We start from the raw sequence: 19659 nt of genomic DNA, 5'->3' as shown, positions 1-19659 counted from the left end.
GATGCACCAACTCGTAATAAGATTTTAATGGCCATAAAGTATGTCATGCTCAAAGAGAAGCTGGCTTCATAACTCTTTCAAACTTAGCTGGGGACCCCTACAATGCTAGGAGCTTGTTTTCTTGGAATTCCATAACCAACCTAGCTATGGGGTGGCTGGGTGGCCAATCCAATGAATGTGTATGATTCAAAAACTAGAAAGGAAGCAACAAATAAATAAACGATTGAACATATTCGAAGTCCATACAAATAAATCCCGCAAGCCATATGTAAAGAACTGGTAAATGCGAACCACGAGTTGTTAAACAAATTAATATTTTTGATCAAGCACAAACATATTGAATTCGTAAGGGTGTAAAATACTGACCTCCCTTGAGGTTTTCGACGAATAATTTGGAGCCCCATTGCATTTACGGCCATCGGGTCACGAACTACCATCAGTTAGCCAACCATTAGCCAACTAACAGGATGGCTAATGTCTGGTATTTGCTTTTTTTGAAAAACCAGGTTTAAGCTTCTTCCCTATACCTTCTCTCTGTGGATAACAATGTCATCTTGTCAACTAGCCTATCAAGAGGTGGTGTTTTATTAAAGTTCCCGAACTTAGGGGATCCTCTTCAACACCTCCATCAGCCAGTTATCTTGAAAGAGATGATTCAGTGCTCCCGGGGCACTGCCACATGATGCCCCAGACCCATTTTCCACCACACATTGGGTGTCACCCACACACTTCAATCGTACACCACGCATCATCGTGCGGTGGAAAAGGGTATGCGGCACCACGTGGCAGTGCCCAATAATTTTTCCTGATTGACAATACATCACTCACGAAGCCAATTGGGGAATCTGCCATGGATGACAGTAGCGGTTTCTTTCACTAAGGCAAGGCAATGTAAAACAATAACCTTGGCCAAGGTCAAGTACCAAATTTCGGAAGAGCTGTGTGTTGGTGGGTACTGGTTAGAATCGGGTTTTGAACAAAAGGAGCTATGAAAGCCAGACTCTCTTTCAGTATTTCTTGCAGGAATTTGTTCCAATTGCAATGAGTTACAGAAATATGTGGGTATGTTATGATGTTGCTCTCCTTTTGAGAGTTCGCTAACTTTGGTGTAGCATTTGATTTGTCGCTAATGTATTGGTAGACTATGTCCTATATTTAGTTGATTATATTTTACTAATGCATTGGTCACACGGTACACAAAATGCGGTTACTATAGCATGGCTCACAAGAGCTTGGAAGCAATGATGATTAGTACTTATCCGTCCCAATTTGTTTGTCTATTTTCAATGTCTGTACCAGTTTTCAATTGCTAGTATCGTAGACATAGATCTCAAAAAATATACAATATAAATCTTGCTTGGTAGTTATTATTGATTAATTCTATAATATTAAATTTTCAAAATTATAAAATAACATTGTAGATCAGAAGATATTAAGCAATTAAAAGATGATACTAACATCGAAAATAAACGAACAAAATGAAATGGAGGCAATATAATAATTACTTTTTTGGGCAAAATATAGTTTATAAAACTGTGCCAGTTGAGAACGTATTGCCAAACGCTCTTTAAAATTGCGTTATAGAATACAACACAGCATTTTGAAAATGCCCTAAACTTCCCAAATTAACTTTTCAAGCTAATTTACAACCGTGAAAATTTCGTATCTGGCTCATACAGAGTCGCAAATCAGCAAAATATATATATATTTTTTAACGGAGCAAATGGATTGTTTACATACAGCCAAATATGAAGTATATGTATGGAGAGCTTCAAAAACAAAAAACAGTCCAGGACATGTTAAAAATACACTGTATTTCTCTTGTAAACAAAATTTGTGGGGGGGTCTCCCCTACTTTGCTTTCCTTTTTTTACCATTTTTACCAAACTTTTTCCCCTTGGATTTGCTCTTCATTTGGGAAGCTCTGTCTGCCTTTTTCTGCCTTTCTTTCCGAACTTGATCGAGATCTTTAATCTCCGACCGCACATGCGCATTGGGAATTGACAGCTGCTTCCTGCCACCTCTGAACCTCGACCCATTGCCTCCTCGGAATCCATTACCTCCTGCCACATAAACGACCGGAGGTTTTGGTTAATTATAACTAAGCAATATTACACAGATGGAAAAGCAACATACAACTAATCCTCTTTCAAGACAAGTGACATACAATAAACATCAATAATTCAAAGCAAACAAATTTTTCTACCCATCACAATTCACAAAGGCATCTAAAATTTTGGGAACAAAAAATTTTTTCCATTAAAGAAACTTCAATTTCACCGATGGATATCAAGCTTTGGTCGACACACCACTTCATGACTCACATTAAGTGACAAGAAGTTGATAAATGTTCAAGTTAGAAAGCGCTTTAAGAACTTCCAAAAAGAAAGGGGGAGAAAAAGATTGTGATTTGAGGGTTCCATAACAATACCCGGACACCCTTGATTAGAACAACGAATACAACATTTTCACAGTTAAGCATGATGACCCATTCTAAAATCACTGAATGCAAGGAAGGACCAACAAAGGTGACTTTAAGGCCATCAAATGGCAGCTTCTGGTAGATGTCATGGCAACATCAGGGCAAACTTGCTAAGGATTGCACTCCCAAAAATCCAGTAGTTATCAAAAAGCCATTGTGTTTGGTATTCAGGAATGAAGCTAACATCAATCTACGAACCCAAAGAGTTGGGCTTTTTTGGAAACTCGTAATACAAATCAATGACAGAAATATGAAGAGGAAAGAACAGGAAATGGTACTGCAATGGACTTAATTTTCAGGTGACACTAAAGGACCTAAGTAACACACTACCAACCACTTGCTCAGCAGACAACTACATCTTCTTACTTCTGCGTCCAGGCAATGGGGAGGGAGACGGGCGTATATACCTCCTACGCTGTTAATCTTCATGTTCTCTCAGTTTAAGACTAATAATTATTCATCTTGATATGAAAAACAAACTGAGTCAGCTAGGCATAAGAACAACTTAGGGGCTAAGATCCCTCAACTGATGGAGTGAAAAAATTGCTTGTGTTAGTAGCTCAGACTATGGACATAAAAGACATCTCATAGTAAACACCATACCAAGTAAACAAAATGATAATGTTTCCAATTGGGAACAAAAAAGTAATGACCGAAAATCGTTTACCAGGTAAGCAATCTGCGAAGAATGTAAAGGAGGGAACTCCAATAATTAGTACCTAAAAGGTATCAAACCTCCAACCATGCAAGAAATGAAATACCAGTGATATTGAAATCCCACTAGGATATAAATGAAGTCATAATGCAAATAAGACAAGAAACTATACTATAAACGAAAAGGGAAAAGTGTCGTCAGCATTTTTGAATGCCAATGCAAAAATAAAGCAGAACGAGTTCACAAAATTCAAGAAATAAAAACTCAAATGCAAAAAAGTTTCCAATCTTGTAAGTACTTACCTGCCAAACTAGTGGCTTCTTCAACATTGCCCTCATTACTGGTTCCTCTGAGGGAAATTTTACTGTGCGAACGCTCTTTCCACTTCTTGTATATCCCAGTTTTGTTAGCTTTTGCTTTTGCACCACTCTCTGTTTTTACCTGTTCACCATTAAAACATAGAACGTAAATAATTGTGAAAAATAAACATATATTCTAGCACAAGTAAAATCAGTTCTACACATGGATAGCATGAAACAACTTTTCCGTCATAAAATAAAACAACTTAATCACGTACTCCATTGAGGCGCAACAGAAATTGATAACCCAGCTGAATGAAAGTAAATAAATATAGCGGAGAGGCATCAAAGAAGTCTATTTCTCCTTTTTCTTTGCGGGTCGGCAACAAAGGACATAAGACTACGTTCTTATCATGAAATTAGGGGCATCCATATCTTCCATGCAACTTCACACTCTTCTGCATACTGTCATAAGCAGTGTGCACCATTCTACCCAATGTTGAAGAGGGGCTTTAGACTTCCTAACAGGAGTTGTATTATGAGTGACTCTATCAGATAGCAGAAGAAACGATCAATCAGCCAATAACAGAAAAAATATATGACACCTTAGGCACGAGTCCAACACGTGCCGAGGAGAGTTCAACGATTGTTTGTGTCAAGGACACAGCAACAAGCCTTGTATGCAAAGTACAATTTTTTACCAAATGCAATGTGGGACGACAAAGGAGGCGGGATGCGTACAACTTGACAAATTTAAACACAGAAACCATTCATCAGTTTCTGTAAGATGAAATATGGAGTGCAGTATTGTGCTCGCCAATCATCAAATACTCACCATTCTTAACATTAAGTAGAGCATGTTTAGTACCCATTAACTTGCAACAAAATCACCCTAGACCTAATCTCAAGGAACAAAGATTCTTGTATACCTGTTTCTTCTGTATGCCAATTATAGATATGAAATCTTCTTTACATAAATGTAAACATCAAAGATCCTTGTTTGCCGAGAAAAAAAAAAATCAAAGATCCTCGTTAAATACCTTTCCACTGGCTGTCACGCGTTCCCCATTGTTCAATTTGACATACTTCTTACTCCTCTGCCATGGAAAAGAGATTCAAAGAATGTAAAAGGAGACGAACGCAAATAAAAGCAGGAAATAAATGTCCAACAGATAAGGAGATACCTTATCCCAGTGGAATCTAGTCTTTTGTTTCTGCAAGCCCTCTTTATCATCTGCAACTAGATCAAGCACCGCAGCATCTAACCTATTCAATTAATTAATCACGACACCAAAAATAAGTATACTCCTAAAAAATCAAAGAACAAGCAAAAGTGCATAATACAGAGATCAATAATTTTAACCCCTAATGCTCAGGTGCACTACAGGTAAAGGTAGTACATACAACGATCTAGGAATTCTACTTCAAACATCTAGCAGCATATTCCACTTTTGAATTGATTAATGTTAATTATGTACGATAGAATTTTTCGATTTTTTGGTTTATCTCTTAATCCACTATACAGGACATCATACGATCAGATGATAAAATAACTATCTTGGTTTCTTTAACCAAAAAGAAATGCTAGTTTTAAGATTCAGTATGTTAAATACTTACATGGAAACTCGGTTTTCGCTGATGCACCAATGTCAAAACAATACGACACGGGTGCGGTATATGTACCAAACCCAGCCTTTTTGTTTTCCCAAGTGCTGATGATTCAGAGAGAAAGAAGACCATCTGGGTCTTCAACAATCTCTGATGAGTTTGATGTGCGGCACTAGTTGGGCTTGGTTTGCTTATAGTGGCTAGGGTCTCTTATGAGATTTATGGGACGTACAATTTATCTCATATCCTCAGGGATCAAGGGGCAAAGGGATAAATGGATTTGGTCCAAGAACAATTGAATAAATGGGCCACTGTTGATTAGTGGATTGAGAGGGATATTGGGCGATTTGGCCACTAGGTTATGACTTATAAATAAATGGGCCTAAGTCTTAAATATTTCAGGAAATAATTATTTAATGTATCCCGGCATCTGTATCCAAATACCGTGCAGGACCGTTCAATATTCACTCCATCCCGCACCCACATCCATGTAACACAGACATCCACATTCTCTCTTTCGAGAATACTTGGCCTCTCATGCAGAAAAGTTTCGGGCCTAACATATGTTAAAGAGTGTTGGAGAAACTTCAACACCCTTGAAAGTTTTCCTTTGTATTTATAAAACTTACAGTAGAAAAGATAAAACTAGTACAAGAATATGAAGAGAAGAGTACTACACTCGAGCAAATATTTATCTTTACCTGTTTGACTCAAAGCCTTGGTTGGCACTTACCGAGAGTCCTGCCTCCAAATGCTGCAATTGATAACACAGGCTAAGTTAAATAGTTGTAAATATGAACTTCACAGAGCACGAAAAATAAGTTAAACACAAACTATCCCCCGATAAAACGACTGAAATGGATGCACCCAACTGCGACCAGAAGCGTTAATTCATTATGAGAAACATTACATACTACAGTTGGAGGCATATTAACATAAAATAGAACAGAGTGACCTACTTGATTTGTTGGTACAGCACTTATAAAGAACTCCTCATCCTTGAAGGTCTTCACCTTCCTTTTAAAACCGGAAACTGCCAGAATCAATGGAATGCATCAAGAACAATTATAAGCAAACAATAAACGGGATTCCTAAAGCTACAAAGTAACATGAAAACCAAACAAAAACAAAATTTCCCATGTTTCCTTTCAAAGTTTGCTCATTCTATTGTTAGCTGGATTTATCTTATTTCAGGTTAGTCTCCTTTCAAAATTTCCCATGATCCTTAAATTCAAAGTTGCTCAAATAGGAATGTTTCAAACCAGATCTACTAACAAACTTTCCCACTTTCTTAATTTTTAAAATAGCTCCTTTATCAAGTGAATAACATAAAGAGATACAGAACACTTTTGCTACTTGGTGGACCTGAAGAATGGTTCTTCTAGGGTTTGACAGCACTAGTAGGTGTAAATGAGATTACTGATCTTAAACTCACTTTCCAGTTTTCTTCTGCCGGGGCTCAAACTGAAGGGAGTTAACCGTTTCCACTTATACTAATTTAAGAAAAAAAAGTATCACATCATTGTGACAGCAGATGGAGCCATGGATATGGAGACGCCTCTAAAAAAGGTCAACCCTTCTAATTTTGATTTAAATCGAAAAACTCAAAAAACTAAAATTAAGGGTGACAGCCGTAAACATGGCTATTTAATAGGCATCAGGTAGTGCGTAAAGGTTCTCTCTTCAGTTCATGATGTCAGCCATGAGGTTCTCCACTACTGCACAAGTGGTGGTCCACAAATAAACAGTTTATATAGAAGTTCTTGTTAGATTTCTTGGAGGGTTCCAACCTAAAACCAATTGGCAATAGGTGGAGTAGCCTCTTGAATTTATTAACCAAGCTTGGGTGGCTTAGATGAGCGATGTGAGACAAGTCTAACAGTTCTCACGATGCAAAACATCCTTATAGAAGTTTCACCAGGCTAATTTGCCGCAATTGAATACTATAAGACTTATCATGCAAGACAGCGGATCAATATGAACTAGAGAAGAGATTGGGCGAAGGATAAACCTTTTTTCTCCCTCTCCTTCGGAAAACTGATTTCAGATTCCATTATTGCCTGTAACAAATATCAAGCAATTTATCTCATTTGATAGAGAGAGGAAATAAACGTACAACAGTCAGATAACTGTGTGAAGATACCATGTATGTTGTAAGCAATCATTCCTAGAAACCACTAAACCAGCATAACATGTTAACATGGGTAAAGACCCAGTCCTAGGCAAATCATCACCATTCCAAAGTAGTCCGTATAGGATGAAGTATCCTTTATAGTTTATTCTTTATCCAAGAATTTAAGATGGTTCAGATTCAATCCCTCATTCACAGCCTAAATGTTATGGTCCATCTAATAGAGTGGGCAAGATGCCAGCTTTGGCAATTCAAGCTAAAAGCAAAAACACTAGGTTGCTAGAAGAACATAGACATTGATAATGATAACTAAGAATTACAAAGACAAGGAATAAACAAGTATTATCAAATCGACAAATTATTCAAAGACTATTTCAAAGTCGTAAGTCCTTGTTGATCAAAATAAAAAGTCGAGAGTCCTTATATGCTAGTTGAAGTTTCTGAAACTACCATTCAAGTGGGTCTCACACCTCCCAAGAAACCAAACATCAGAAATATATCTTATAGATCCTTTAGCAGATGGCAACTCCATCAGAGGCAGGAGTGCGTTGAGTGGATATTGACCCCCAGCTGGCAGTTAAATATTTGTGCTCCAAGGTTCGCACTCTCACAAGAAAGAAATGATTTCTTATAATTACCTTCGTGTCCACTGTCCAATGGCCCAAAACAAGTGATCTCAGTGGATAATTCCAGTGTCTATTAATTGAGCCCAAATAGCCCTTATGGCCCAAATCAAGAATTCCTGTGGCTATTAATTGCACCCAAATTGCACCATTTTCAAATCTGCAGCTAGAGCAATAAAACCAGTACCACTCCATTGCTGCTTCTTACTTGGCAAAGTCTACACAGGTGGGTATTACACTCTTTAAACCAATAGCTTCCAGTAGTAAATCTAGTTTTGATGTCGATTTCTACTAGAGATGAAGTAAACATTTTGCAGACGCGATCAAATAATAAGCACTAAGTATACAACCCCTAAATATCAATTCATATTGGTTCTATTACTTAATCACCTACTAAAGAATTAGAAATGACTATTTTCGATAAGCAAATCCCAATAAAATACTTCTGACATAACCACCTTTGAAAGCACAAAATCACCACACAAAAAAAAATGCAAAGTACATTCGATGATAAAAGCCCAGAAAATAGAGGTAAGATAAGATTTGAAAGGTAAGCTCGGATAAATGTGACGGGTGGGCCTGATACAACGGTAAAGTTGCTCCATTGTGACCTCGGTCACGGGTTCGAGCCACGGAAACAGCCTTCCTGCTGGCAGGGGCAAGGCTGCATACATCAACCCTTCCCCAGACCCCGCAATGGCGGGAGCCTCGTGCACTGGATTTGTCCTTTAAGCTTGGATAAATGTCCGACATTCTTAACCTAAAAAATAAATACAAAAAAATAAAGTAACTGACACTAAGACCAAGTAGGCCCCATTTCAACACAAAAAGGGACATTAGCCCCGTTCCAGAACGATAAATAAGCACTTATTTTTTAAGAAGGCAATTTCAAACTCAAAAATCATGTGTTTGATAGATCTCATTGAGATCTTTAATACGGTGCAAAAAAAATTGAAAAATTAATTTTCATTTACATTATTTTTGAGTTTAAAAATGTGAAATAAGTACTTATTTTTTAAAAAGGTGTTTTGGAACGGGGCACCTATCATGTGCAAAGTAGAACCAAACCACTAAGAGCAAGCCCACCTTTGTGCCAAATGCTATGCCGAAGCCAAAATTTGGCATGAAGAATGCCCAAATCCTCTCCACTCCTATGCCAAATTCGATGCCAAACTTTAGCAATGCCATCCTTTGTGCCAAATTTGGCATCAAATTGGCAATTTCCAAACTTGCCACATCACATTCAAATTGTGAGAAAGGTGGTTGCAAAGGGGGAAGAAAGGTGGTTATGCCTAAATGGCGATGCATTGATGGAGCAACCCTGCCACTTCTTCTAGCAAAATGACAATGTAGCTAGCCAACAAAGGCTTTAACAATGCCGTTTTGGCACCAACGGTCAATGAGTCACTTGCCCAAATATCCACTAGTAGAGAACTGCTTCATTCTATTGATGCACATTCAAGAGATAAAAAATCGTCCAGCAAACAATCCAAAGGTATGATTGTTTCCAAAACAGTGACCGGAGACAAAGTTGTGCAATCTACCTTCACAAATGGAATGGCAACACCATGCCACAAAAAAAGACTGGTCAAATTTATGGGATTAATTTCGTGAATCTTTTCATCCCATTATGCTCTCTACCCAAGAAAGACTACCTTACTGACTGAACACATCCAGCAACATTCACAAAAATGTACTTTCAAAAGAAAAATTAATGTGGACAATGCATATCTTTTACCTAAACAAGTAATAACATCAAAACAATCATACATAGGCAAGGCACCCACCCACAAAAACAGTTCAAGAAATCAAAATAATGCCTTTTCGACGCAGCAACTCAAAAGCAAAATAAACATGAACATATTAACCAGAGGCTTACCTTTGTCGCATGATCGTTAGAGCGTTGCTGACGTACTGTGTTAATGATTTCCTCATGAATAGCTCGTTTTTTCTTCATGACATCAACCCATTGACTAGAAGGGCCCTAGAATTAACTCTTAATGTGAAGATAGGTCAACAAAACATAATAAGAAACTAAATAAGCAGTCCCCTCAAAGTTAAATGCAAAGTGCCAAAGTGTGACCAGTGTCATTCCTATGACCATTGCTTGGAATCTTAACACGGAGTATAAAACAATGTTTAACTGACAAAACAGTGTCAGATCCCTCGAAAACTATTTAGCCGATAACTTGCATAATTAGCATACAAAAGAAAGAAAAGAAAAAAGTTAATTAGAATCATAAGATAATAGTGCCAACTGATAAAGTTATAGCTCCAACACGCAGGACGGAAATCATGCACATTTTGCAACCACATGCTATAGAGGTTTTAGGGCATAAAGAGCTAGTGAAATGTGCCTCAGGAAGTGGACTACAAAAATATGTAACGTTCTACAATACAGCAGTTCTCCATAAGTCCAAGACAATCACTGGGCAGAAGATGTTGGAACCTTGGCTTGAGGAATTACAGAAACACAATTCAGAACCTTCCAGAAGGGGCAACAAGTATTTTTGTTCACTTCGTCCATTAGTCGTACATGGCTAAATGCACCTTGTGTCAAATTAGTGTTGTGTTTTACGAATGATCAAAGATAAAAAACAAGTGAATTAGTCGACTTTGTCCATTGAGTTTCCAATCTTGAAGGAAAAGGTCTCATCAGAGAGTAAATTTTTTTAGCTTTCTAAACAACTTCCATGTTTTTTTTGGCAATTTCATAGGCAAGTTACTTGATGATTTGGTATGCAAGATGGTTACAATTTTCTCGTATAAACTCTCCTTTAACATGGCTTTTAGAATTTCTTTTCTATCTTTTCCACCCTCAACAGTCAAGCTAATAATTTTAATAGGCATTGCATATAGAACAACAAAGTTCATCATATAAAGACACAATGAACTGTATCCTCCAATTAATTTCTTTTCAAACGATTGTACATATATGAAAAAAATGAAAACAACTATTACTACTAGATGCTTATCTTCATACACAACACCAAGCTTAATCTATACAAAAACACCAGTTACAGTGATTGAATGCCAATTATAATGATTTCAATATATTTTGAAACATGTCAAAACGAGTGCACAAGGCTCTGGCAAGGTCTAGGAGAGAGAGGAGGCAGACAACCGCATCCCACGTTATTATCGACAGCCTAGTTCTCATGACATGAACCCACCACACACCACAGCGCAGGAGGCGGAATCTCAAAACACGGAAGCAAAAGAAATTTGAGCAGTGGGATGGAAGATTGTATTTGAAAATTACATATGTATAAAGAATCTAAGTTTGTTTAGCAAGCTGGATAGTCAAAAGACTCAAAACATTGTAGCCTCATGTTTGAAAATCTTGATCGAATGTGTAAATAACAGTGTTATCAAATATAACACATTTCGATCATGACAATAAGTAGCAATATCGCAGACAAGAAAGCAAATAGGGGGCATGCAAATGAATGATGTAAAAGAATGAGAAAATGAAAATTCACAACATATAAAAGCAGGGATTTACTTTTAGATGCTTTGATTTAGCAGCTTCACCTTCAGCTTCCAAAATAGTCTGCTTGGGCCTGCAATAAGCAAAACATTAAATGGTGAATGCTTACAGCATCAAGTTCCAAAGGTTTCATCAGCATGAGAAAGGGAGAAATTAAGGGAAGAAAATAGTGCATTCAAAATCCTCAAAGAATAAGTATATAGAAGTCACCTGAAGGCTTTCAACCGTTCTGAAAAGGCCAGTGCTGATAACTCATTAGCAGCTAGAACGTTTTTGAAAATTGGATGCAACCCTTCACGGGGTAAATCCTTTGCTCTCCTGATGGACTCCCTTGAAGGTGATGGTTTTGTCTTAGAATACAAACGAAATGCATTTGTACAAGCTTTCTGCAAAGAATTAAGTTCAGCAGACGAATCAATAATTTCACGAACTCTGTCAGAAACAAGATCGATAACTGTTTGAGGGAAACGCCCATAAACAGTTTCTCCATTTAAAATTGCTAGATCAACTTCAGACATTACTGCATCCATATCTTGCAAAACCTCCTCTTCCGTGGGAGCAGCTCTGACGGGTTTTGAGAGAAAGAGATTAAGATCTAGAAGGTAAGGCAAATCTTCAGAAGTGATAAAGGAAAACGCGGTACCAATCCGACCTGCTCTTGCAGCTCGGCCAACTCGATGGACAAAGAGTTTAGGTTTAGGGGGAAAATCCCAGTTAATAACATTATCAAGCAGCGGGATATCAATACCCCTAGCGGCAATGTCAGTCACAATAAGCAACATAGTCTTTCTTGCCCTAAATCTTGATACATGCATCTTGCGTGCTTCTTGATCCATATCTCCATAACACACAGAAGGCTCGATACCATCTTCTCTAAACAGAACATTCAGAAATTCAACATGATGTTTGGTGGAAACAAATATCAGCGACTGCTGATCAGAACCAATTTGTTCTCTTATAAGATACAACAAAGCTGCATATTTTTCCTCCTGCCGAAGGGTGAAAAAAGTAAGTGTCAAGTCAGGGCTAATCCTCGTCTCCAAATCAAGTCGGACGAGATGAGGGTCCCGCAGACCAGCCTTAGCAAACTCAGCAAGAGCACCCGGTAAGGTTGCACTGAAAAGCAAGGTCTGTCGATTGTCGCTGAGTTGGGTGAGGATTTTATGCAACTGTTCAGCAAATCCCATGCTAAAGAGACAATCTGCTTCATCAAAAACCATGTATTCCACTGTACGCAAGGACATATCATCAACCTCCGACAAATGGTGCATGAGCCGACCAGGGGTTGCAATTATGATGTCAGGGTTCTGAGCTAGTTCTTCAAACTGGCTTTCCATGCTATCACCCCCAACCAATAAACTAATACGAAGATCTGAGATAATACATAATAAAGTGCATTTTAGACAAGTATTGTGTGACATTAAATTGATTGAAATCATGTAAGTCTAAACCTGACTTGACTTACTTACATTCTTCAACAACAAAAGAGACCCATACATAACATTGAAAAACAATTGCTATATTTGATGGCCGTCGTAGGATCAATCCTTTATAACCTATTTTCTAGAAAAACTCATTTGGTTGACAGATTTAAAAAGCTGTTTTTAAGCGATTCTTTTCTGGAAAACAAAGATTAGATATATTTCAATTCTCAAAAACTTTTTCCACGGGACAACACACACATTCTGATAGCTACGAGTGTTTGCATTTCAGAAGTACTATAATTTTCTATAAGTTTTGTGATACCAAAATAGCAACTGAATATGGTCTACAGTTCTTGTTCAAATCTTCAAAGTGCGCAACCACATGGGACATTATCATTTCCTTAAAACTCAAAACAACAATACAAACATCATCCAAACTAAACAAAATATCCACTCTTAAGTTTCGTTACAAACTAAACACCATTGCATAGGCTAAATTCAAAATTTCACCCCAAGAAAACAATCAGTGAGTCTTCTTTCACCTCGTAATCAATTATAGTCCATACAAACAGGGCCAGCCTGATAGTTTGGGGGCTCAAGGCGAATTTAACAAAGGGGGGCCCTTTATGCAGTTTACAACGAAAACAATAAAAAATTTAATAAGACAACTTCAACAAGAAACTTTATAACTATTCAAGAAGACAAAATTATAAATAATGAATATCAATACAAAAAATTCAAACCAATCACTTATAAAAAAGATAATTTTCTAGCATTTAAAGTGCAAATTATGCTCGTATAATTAGGGTTAAATTCCATCGACACTCCCTCATCCATTCACTTTTCTCACACACACCTCCTCAACTTTAAAATTGCCCAAAATGACCCCCTCATCTATAAATGTTATCCAACTGGAACCCTTCTGTTACATGACTACTTGTTGGTAGGGCAAATATCACATTCGTTTGGGCATTTTTAAGACAAAATTTCCCCTGAAACCACTACACACATACTATTGGTGCTCATAACACCCCAACCCTCTCTCTATCCTGTCAGTGAGTCCTCTTTCACCTTGCAATCAACTAATATTCCACAAAAAGGCAACACAACTGCAATTTCATAAAAGACTTACGCACCCATATAACGACTGAGCTCTTTCGTAAACTTCAAGGTCTGAAGCGCCAGGTCTCTGGTGGGCGACAGTATCAGGGCCCTAACGCCGCCCTGAGGCACGTGCTGGCTGAGCTTCTCGAGCATCGGCACAAGGAACGCTGCCGTCTTCCCGGACCCGGTGCGGGCCATGGCGACCACATCGGCCCCGGAGAGTATCAGCGGCATTGCCTTGCGCTGGATCGGTGTGGGCACCCTGTAGCCCTTGCGCTTTACTCCTCTGAACACGTTGAGGCTCAGCCCCATCGACTCGAACCCGCCCGACTTGGCCGCCTTCTTATGCTTCTCCCTGCGCTTCAGGTCCACCTTGGAACTCACAAGGACCGCCATGGGGCTTCTCGTTCGGAAATGAAGAAAGGCGAGGTTATTAGTGATACGTATATAAAGGAAATTAGGCTCAGTTTGTTTAGACGTGGAAGAATATTTTCCTGAAAAAACTTTTACTTGGAAAACAATTACCAAACAATGATTTTTTGGTGGAAACTTGAGATCGGGAAGGGATTGTAAAACCCAGTTTATAAGCAACCAAAATTAGGAAAATATTTTACCAAAGACTGAGCGAAGTAAGTTCGTTGTTTGTTATGAAGCATCTAAGAGTGCCAGTAGTAACAACAAGCAGAGAGAGAGAGAGAGAGAGAGAGAGAGAGAGGCACCTGTTCTTGGATCGCCGGAGCCGCCGATAGTGGCCGGAGCTTCAGGTTTGTTCGATTTTTTCAAGTTTGAGATTTTGGGGTGGTTTAGGGCTACACATGACGTATACTTGTCCATCTTGTTACTCCCTCAATCCCGAAACAAGTGTCCGTAAATAAGTATCCAGAAAGCAAAATTAGACTTTACAAAATATACATATTTTTCATTAAAAAATTTAATTTTTTTCACAATCTAATAGAATCCATTGCTATTTATTGATTTGTGGAAAAAAATTGATTTTTTTAACCAAACAAATGTATTTTTTTGAAAGCCTAGTTTTTCGCGCCGGATATTTATTTAAGGACAGAGGGAGGGAGTATAAAACTCAGGGCCGTCGCAACCCACTATTACCAAAATACCCTGATGCGTAATGACTTAATTGCCCTTACAAAATTCTACACAACCCAGTGCCCACGCACTTAAAATCCTTCACAAAATTTCTCATCACAACCCAATATTCCTACACATGCAAACCATCATCTCCTTCCTCCATTCCCCACTTCTTCCCTAACCTATTATGTTAAAAAAAAAAATTCGACTCCTCCCTCGCACTGTCGGCTCCTCTCTCTCACTTTTCATCATCTTTCACACTTCTCAATTCCTCCATTGTTCATCTTCTACTCCATTGGGCATGGAAATTGTTTGTAAGAAATCCTCAATATTTGTACTATTGTTTGTATATGCATTATGCAATGTGGGACTGTCATCAATTATTGTTGAATTATTTTGGGGTGAAATATTGGGTACGATATTATATTTCGTTACTTTGGGGTGAAGTATAGGGAAAATTATTTTCCCATCACTAATGGAAGTATCATTACTATATGCTTGTTATAGCATACGTCCGTTTTGGGAATTTGAATTGAGATTGGAAATGTAATGTATTGGATCCCAAATATTTATGTCTTGATGCCTCTAATTTGGATGGAAATGAAACAACTGGTAAGGGCAAGGAGGTGACTGAAAGCAACTAAGAATGATAAAGGAGTACCTACAAAGGTTAAGAGGAGCTCCACCAAGCCAACGGCAAGTGATGGGTTCTTGCCCCTGCACTACTAATTGTCTAAGAAGAACGAACACGTATCGAATACAGACACAACACAACACTCTTTCTTAATTGTCTAACTGGTGATGTTCTTATTTTTTTAATATGTATTTATACGGGGCGGTTCTAAGGACTCTTAAAAAAATCTCTAAAAAAACCCTCGCAAGTTCCCAATCGAATTTTGATAATCCGAGCCGCTCAATGTAATTAAAACGTAATTTTAAGGGTACTTGCTAGAAATCAACAAAAAACTAACTAGAAAGGGCTTAATCCGAACAGTTTTTTTTTGAACGGTTCAATAAAAAAACTGCTCAAATCAAGCCTTTCCCGATTATTTTTTTTCTCAATTTCTCGCGGGCACCCTTAAAATCACGTTTTGAACATATTGAGCGGCTTGGATCATCAAAATTTGATTGAGAACTATAAAATTAAGATTTGAGAGGTTTTTTTAAGGGTCTCCGGAACCGCCCCTTCATTCATAAATATACCTCTATAATGCAAATATAGTTATTTTTTAGTTGCCATATTAACACAACATGTGCGTGTCCTAAATTCTAAAGAAATGATTTATCTGTTTGTCCGTATTATATTTCGTATCTGTATCTGTGCTTCCAAAGGAGAAGGCTACTTTTAACCTCAGTTTTTCCAAGATTATTTCTTTCTAAATAACCACGGTTTTACAATAAAAGTGAGATGTTAAGCTGTTAAAAGTCACAGTTTTTACCTTTTTAGTCACGGTTTTAATGAGTTTTAATCACGGTTCTTATCCCGTGGTTAAAAGATAGAGACTTTTAGTTACACATTGATAAACCGTGGTTTTAAATGCGAGATTAAAAGTAAAAGATCCACACCAGATAATCGAGATCTTTATCTATTTTTCTAGTAGTGCACCCACACTCCCTCCCTCAAAAATCCACAAACACACACACATGCGCGCGCGCGCGCGCACTCTCTCTCTCTCTCTCTCTCTCTCTCCCATACTCATGCCTTCAAACTATAAAGGAACTTATACGATTAGTTTCCCTAACCATAGCTAATCATGCAGCATCATGCAAAAATTGTGCTAATTCCCACCACTCCCCACACCCCCCCCCCCCCCCCCCCCCGGGCCTTATTACATTGTATAGCAAAATATCCATATTCAAGCGACTTAATTCACTTCAGTGTGTTTCTCCTAGCTAGTTGAAATGAATGCATACGATTTGCTATAGTAGTTTAACATTGGTGGTGGCAAGTGGAAACAAGAACTTTCTTCAAATTACCCGTATATTATTCACTTTAATTCTCAATTAATCAAGTATATATGAATTGTGGCAATATTCTGAGAAGTACATTAAATTATATATATATATATATATATATATATATATATATATATATATATATATATATATATATATTAGTAACACTACTTCATGTTGTTGCATTAGGCAGGCAGATCAAGTTGAACACTTGGGTTACTTTCAACATTGTCGACGTTAGTTCGATCGGTTATTTTGCTGTTGTCTTTGTTTGTTCTCATGCTCACAAGTAAAGGCAAGGCACATGACCCAGATGCCGATGCCGAACACTAACCAAATCCCTCGAAGGTGCCAATTGAACGTCATGACGTAGACATATACTGCCTGGCACGTCTCGCACTGGTGGCACAACTTTGTTTTGTCACTGCTCCAAGTAACACAGTTGATGTCCTCCGCGTAAAAACCAGATTCAGGGATCACCCATGACTGGTTTTTGTCCTGAAAGCCGCAATACTGGGGCGGAGCACACCAACCGTTCTGCAGAAGAACATGAAAATTATGATGATGTTTTTACACTTCTTGTAGAGGCAAAATTATAGTAATGGGATCGATGGAGGAAGCGGCATTACCAATTTGTTTTAACTAGTATGAAATATTAATTTAAGTATTAATTTTACATCGCCATATGAAATTGTTCTCGATTACCATCATGAACAGGAAATAAGAACAAGTTGGCGCTAAATCATAAACGCCATAACTAAAGGGACTACAAATTCAATATGTATAAATATTAAATAAAGATGCCGATTGTCTTTGCTTTTGGTGCTAATATGAAGAAAAGCAATTATGCTTTGGTTTTCATGATGTTTTTTTCCTTTTAACTAATGATTTCATCTTTCTATCGTATTGTCGATGTTGTGCAATTCTCCAAAAGTAAATTATTCCAAAAACTGTACCCTTCTTCATCAGTGAAATCTTGGTCTTCTGGAAGTCTATGACTTTTATACTTTGTCACTATTTTTTTTTTTATATTTGGTATAAAAAATAAATGAGACTTCTTGAATATAATCTCTGGACCTGATCTTTTGAATTGAGTCTTTACAAATTAATTTGTAAGCAGAGAGGCCATAGCAATGTTATCAATACCGTTCTGTACCGGCCGGTACGTACCGTTTTTTACAGAATTCGGTACCCTACACCTCTAATTCCGTTTCGGCTCAAATATCGGTCAGTACCGGCCAGTTTCGGACATACCGGTCAGTATCGGCCAATACCAGATAGTACTGGACTACTTTTAAATTTATTTTTTCTTCAAGTACTGGATAATACCGGATGGTACGAGGCAAATACCGGATGGTACCGGTCAAATACCTGATTTTTTATTTATTTTAAAAAAGTGTATATTATATTATAAATTCTTTTAAGTAGGAAAATAACACTAATAGCGATCAATCCGAAACGGTACCCGGTATTTGACTGGTACCGATACATACCGTACCAATAAAAAAATCGGTAACCTGACCGATACGGTATTCAGAACATTGGGCCACAAGCTAAAAATAACGGGTCATGTTAGGGGACTGAAAATCAAAACGTACGTAGCTCATGACAAGACACATGCATTTTTCATCTTTCATATCACCTATGGAACATACAAAACACAAGCATGGACAGGAATTAAGAGAAGAGATGGAAAAAACCTCGTAAAAATTATTGTCGTCGAGTTTTTTTTCGCAAATTTTCCTCTAATTAAGACAGTTGCGAAAGTTAGTCCAACCGTCGTCCTTCAACAAGAACTTCACCGCCCACGGCGCGTAGTTATCAAGGCGATAGGACGAATCAATCCTCTTCGAACCTTCAGCATAGGTTCCACCATATTCGATATTCCAACTGACCACGAGGATGAACGCGATGAAAGTACCCAGGATGGTTAGGCAAGCCATCAGGAGGCCCTTCGATCTGCACATAGTGCCGATTGATCCCGCGACGGAAAGAACGAGAAGGAAGATGCCGAACCGGAAATCCCATTCCAAGCGCGGATGGTCGCAAACAGGATCGCCGCCGAGGAAGACGAGAGTGTTGATAAAGAAGTATCCCGAAAAGATGATTGGAATGGCACTTAAGATGATGATAAATGTGAAAGCAAATCGATCAAGGTCTGTTGCCATGATGGCAACAGAGCAAATGAAAAGTAACAAGATCAAGGGAAAGGACAACAGAGATAAATACTGCAATTGCGTGTGGATGACCGGCTTTTCAGGAAATGAATGTATGGTTAGTTGAGGGGCATGTCCTAAATTAACGCTGCCAATCATTGGTTTACAATTCAATTGAGTGTTTTTTTTTTTCGAGCAATAGAAGAAATCATTTTACATCTGATATGTAAAGTCATTACTACAATAAACCATAAAGATCACAGCAATTGATTGTGATTGTAAGTTTTTCATCACACTCCTGCTACCGTGATGGATCTAAGTGTGATTGTAAGTCACTCTCTTTTATTACGGCTATAAACCGTGATTGAAAGAGAGAAACAATCATGGCCAAAAGGCGTGATCGTTTGTTTCTCTTGGGCGTGATCATTTCTCTTTTCTGGGTGTGATTGTATGTCACTTTAGATCACGGTTTATAACCGTGATTGAAAGTTCAAAATAATCACACAACCATAAACTGAGATGAAAAATCATTGCGCGTGATATTTTCTTTGTATCTATTAAACCATCTTTTCTTATCATTGCCAAATTTCGAACCCACGGACCCTTAGTTGATTTCCCAAGCCTTTACCACTAAGCTAGCCAAGA

The 19659-nt window shown here is 37.9% G+C and overlaps 1 protein-coding gene and 1 long non-coding RNA gene across 2 annotated transcripts; both read right to left on the bottom strand.

The window, feature by feature from the left end:
* Window positions 1-1542: 1542 nt before the first annotated feature.
* Window positions 1543-14658, bottom strand: LOC131332681 (putative DEAD-box ATP-dependent RNA helicase 29). The gene is made up of 12 exons (XM_058366979.1): window positions 14536-14658; window positions 13849-14216; window positions 11499-12660; window positions 11304-11361; window positions 9678-9782; window positions 7056-7104; window positions 6004-6077; window positions 5746-5798; window positions 4621-4702; window positions 4477-4533; window positions 3440-3578; window positions 1543-2063 (listed from the first exon to the last, which is right to left on the bottom strand). The coding sequence occupies exons 2-12, from the start codon at window positions 14210-14212 to the stop codon at window positions 1852-1854; spliced, it is 2355 nt and encodes a 784-aa protein (XP_058222962.1). The 5' UTR covers window positions 14213-14216; window positions 14536-14658; the 3' UTR covers window positions 1543-1851.
* A 2348-nt stretch (window positions 14659-17006) lies between these two features.
* On the bottom strand, window positions 17007-19098 carry LOC131333288 (uncharacterized). Its single transcript, XR_009201767.1, has 2 exons — window positions 18559-19098; window positions 17007-17395 (listed from the first exon to the last, which is right to left on the bottom strand). It is a non-coding gene; the product is annotated as an uncharacterized LOC131333288 (long non-coding RNA).
* Between the last annotated feature and the right edge of the window lie 561 nt (window positions 19099-19659).

Source organism: Rhododendron vialii, chromosome 7a (genome assembly GCF_030253575.1).
Source record: "Rhododendron vialii isolate Sample 1 chromosome 7a, ASM3025357v1".
Taxonomy (NCBI): Eukaryota; Viridiplantae; Streptophyta; class Magnoliopsida; order Ericales; family Ericaceae; genus Rhododendron; species Rhododendron vialii.
The sequence above is the reverse complement of the archived record's forward strand: the minus strand, read 5'-3'. Positions and strand labels throughout refer to the sequence as shown.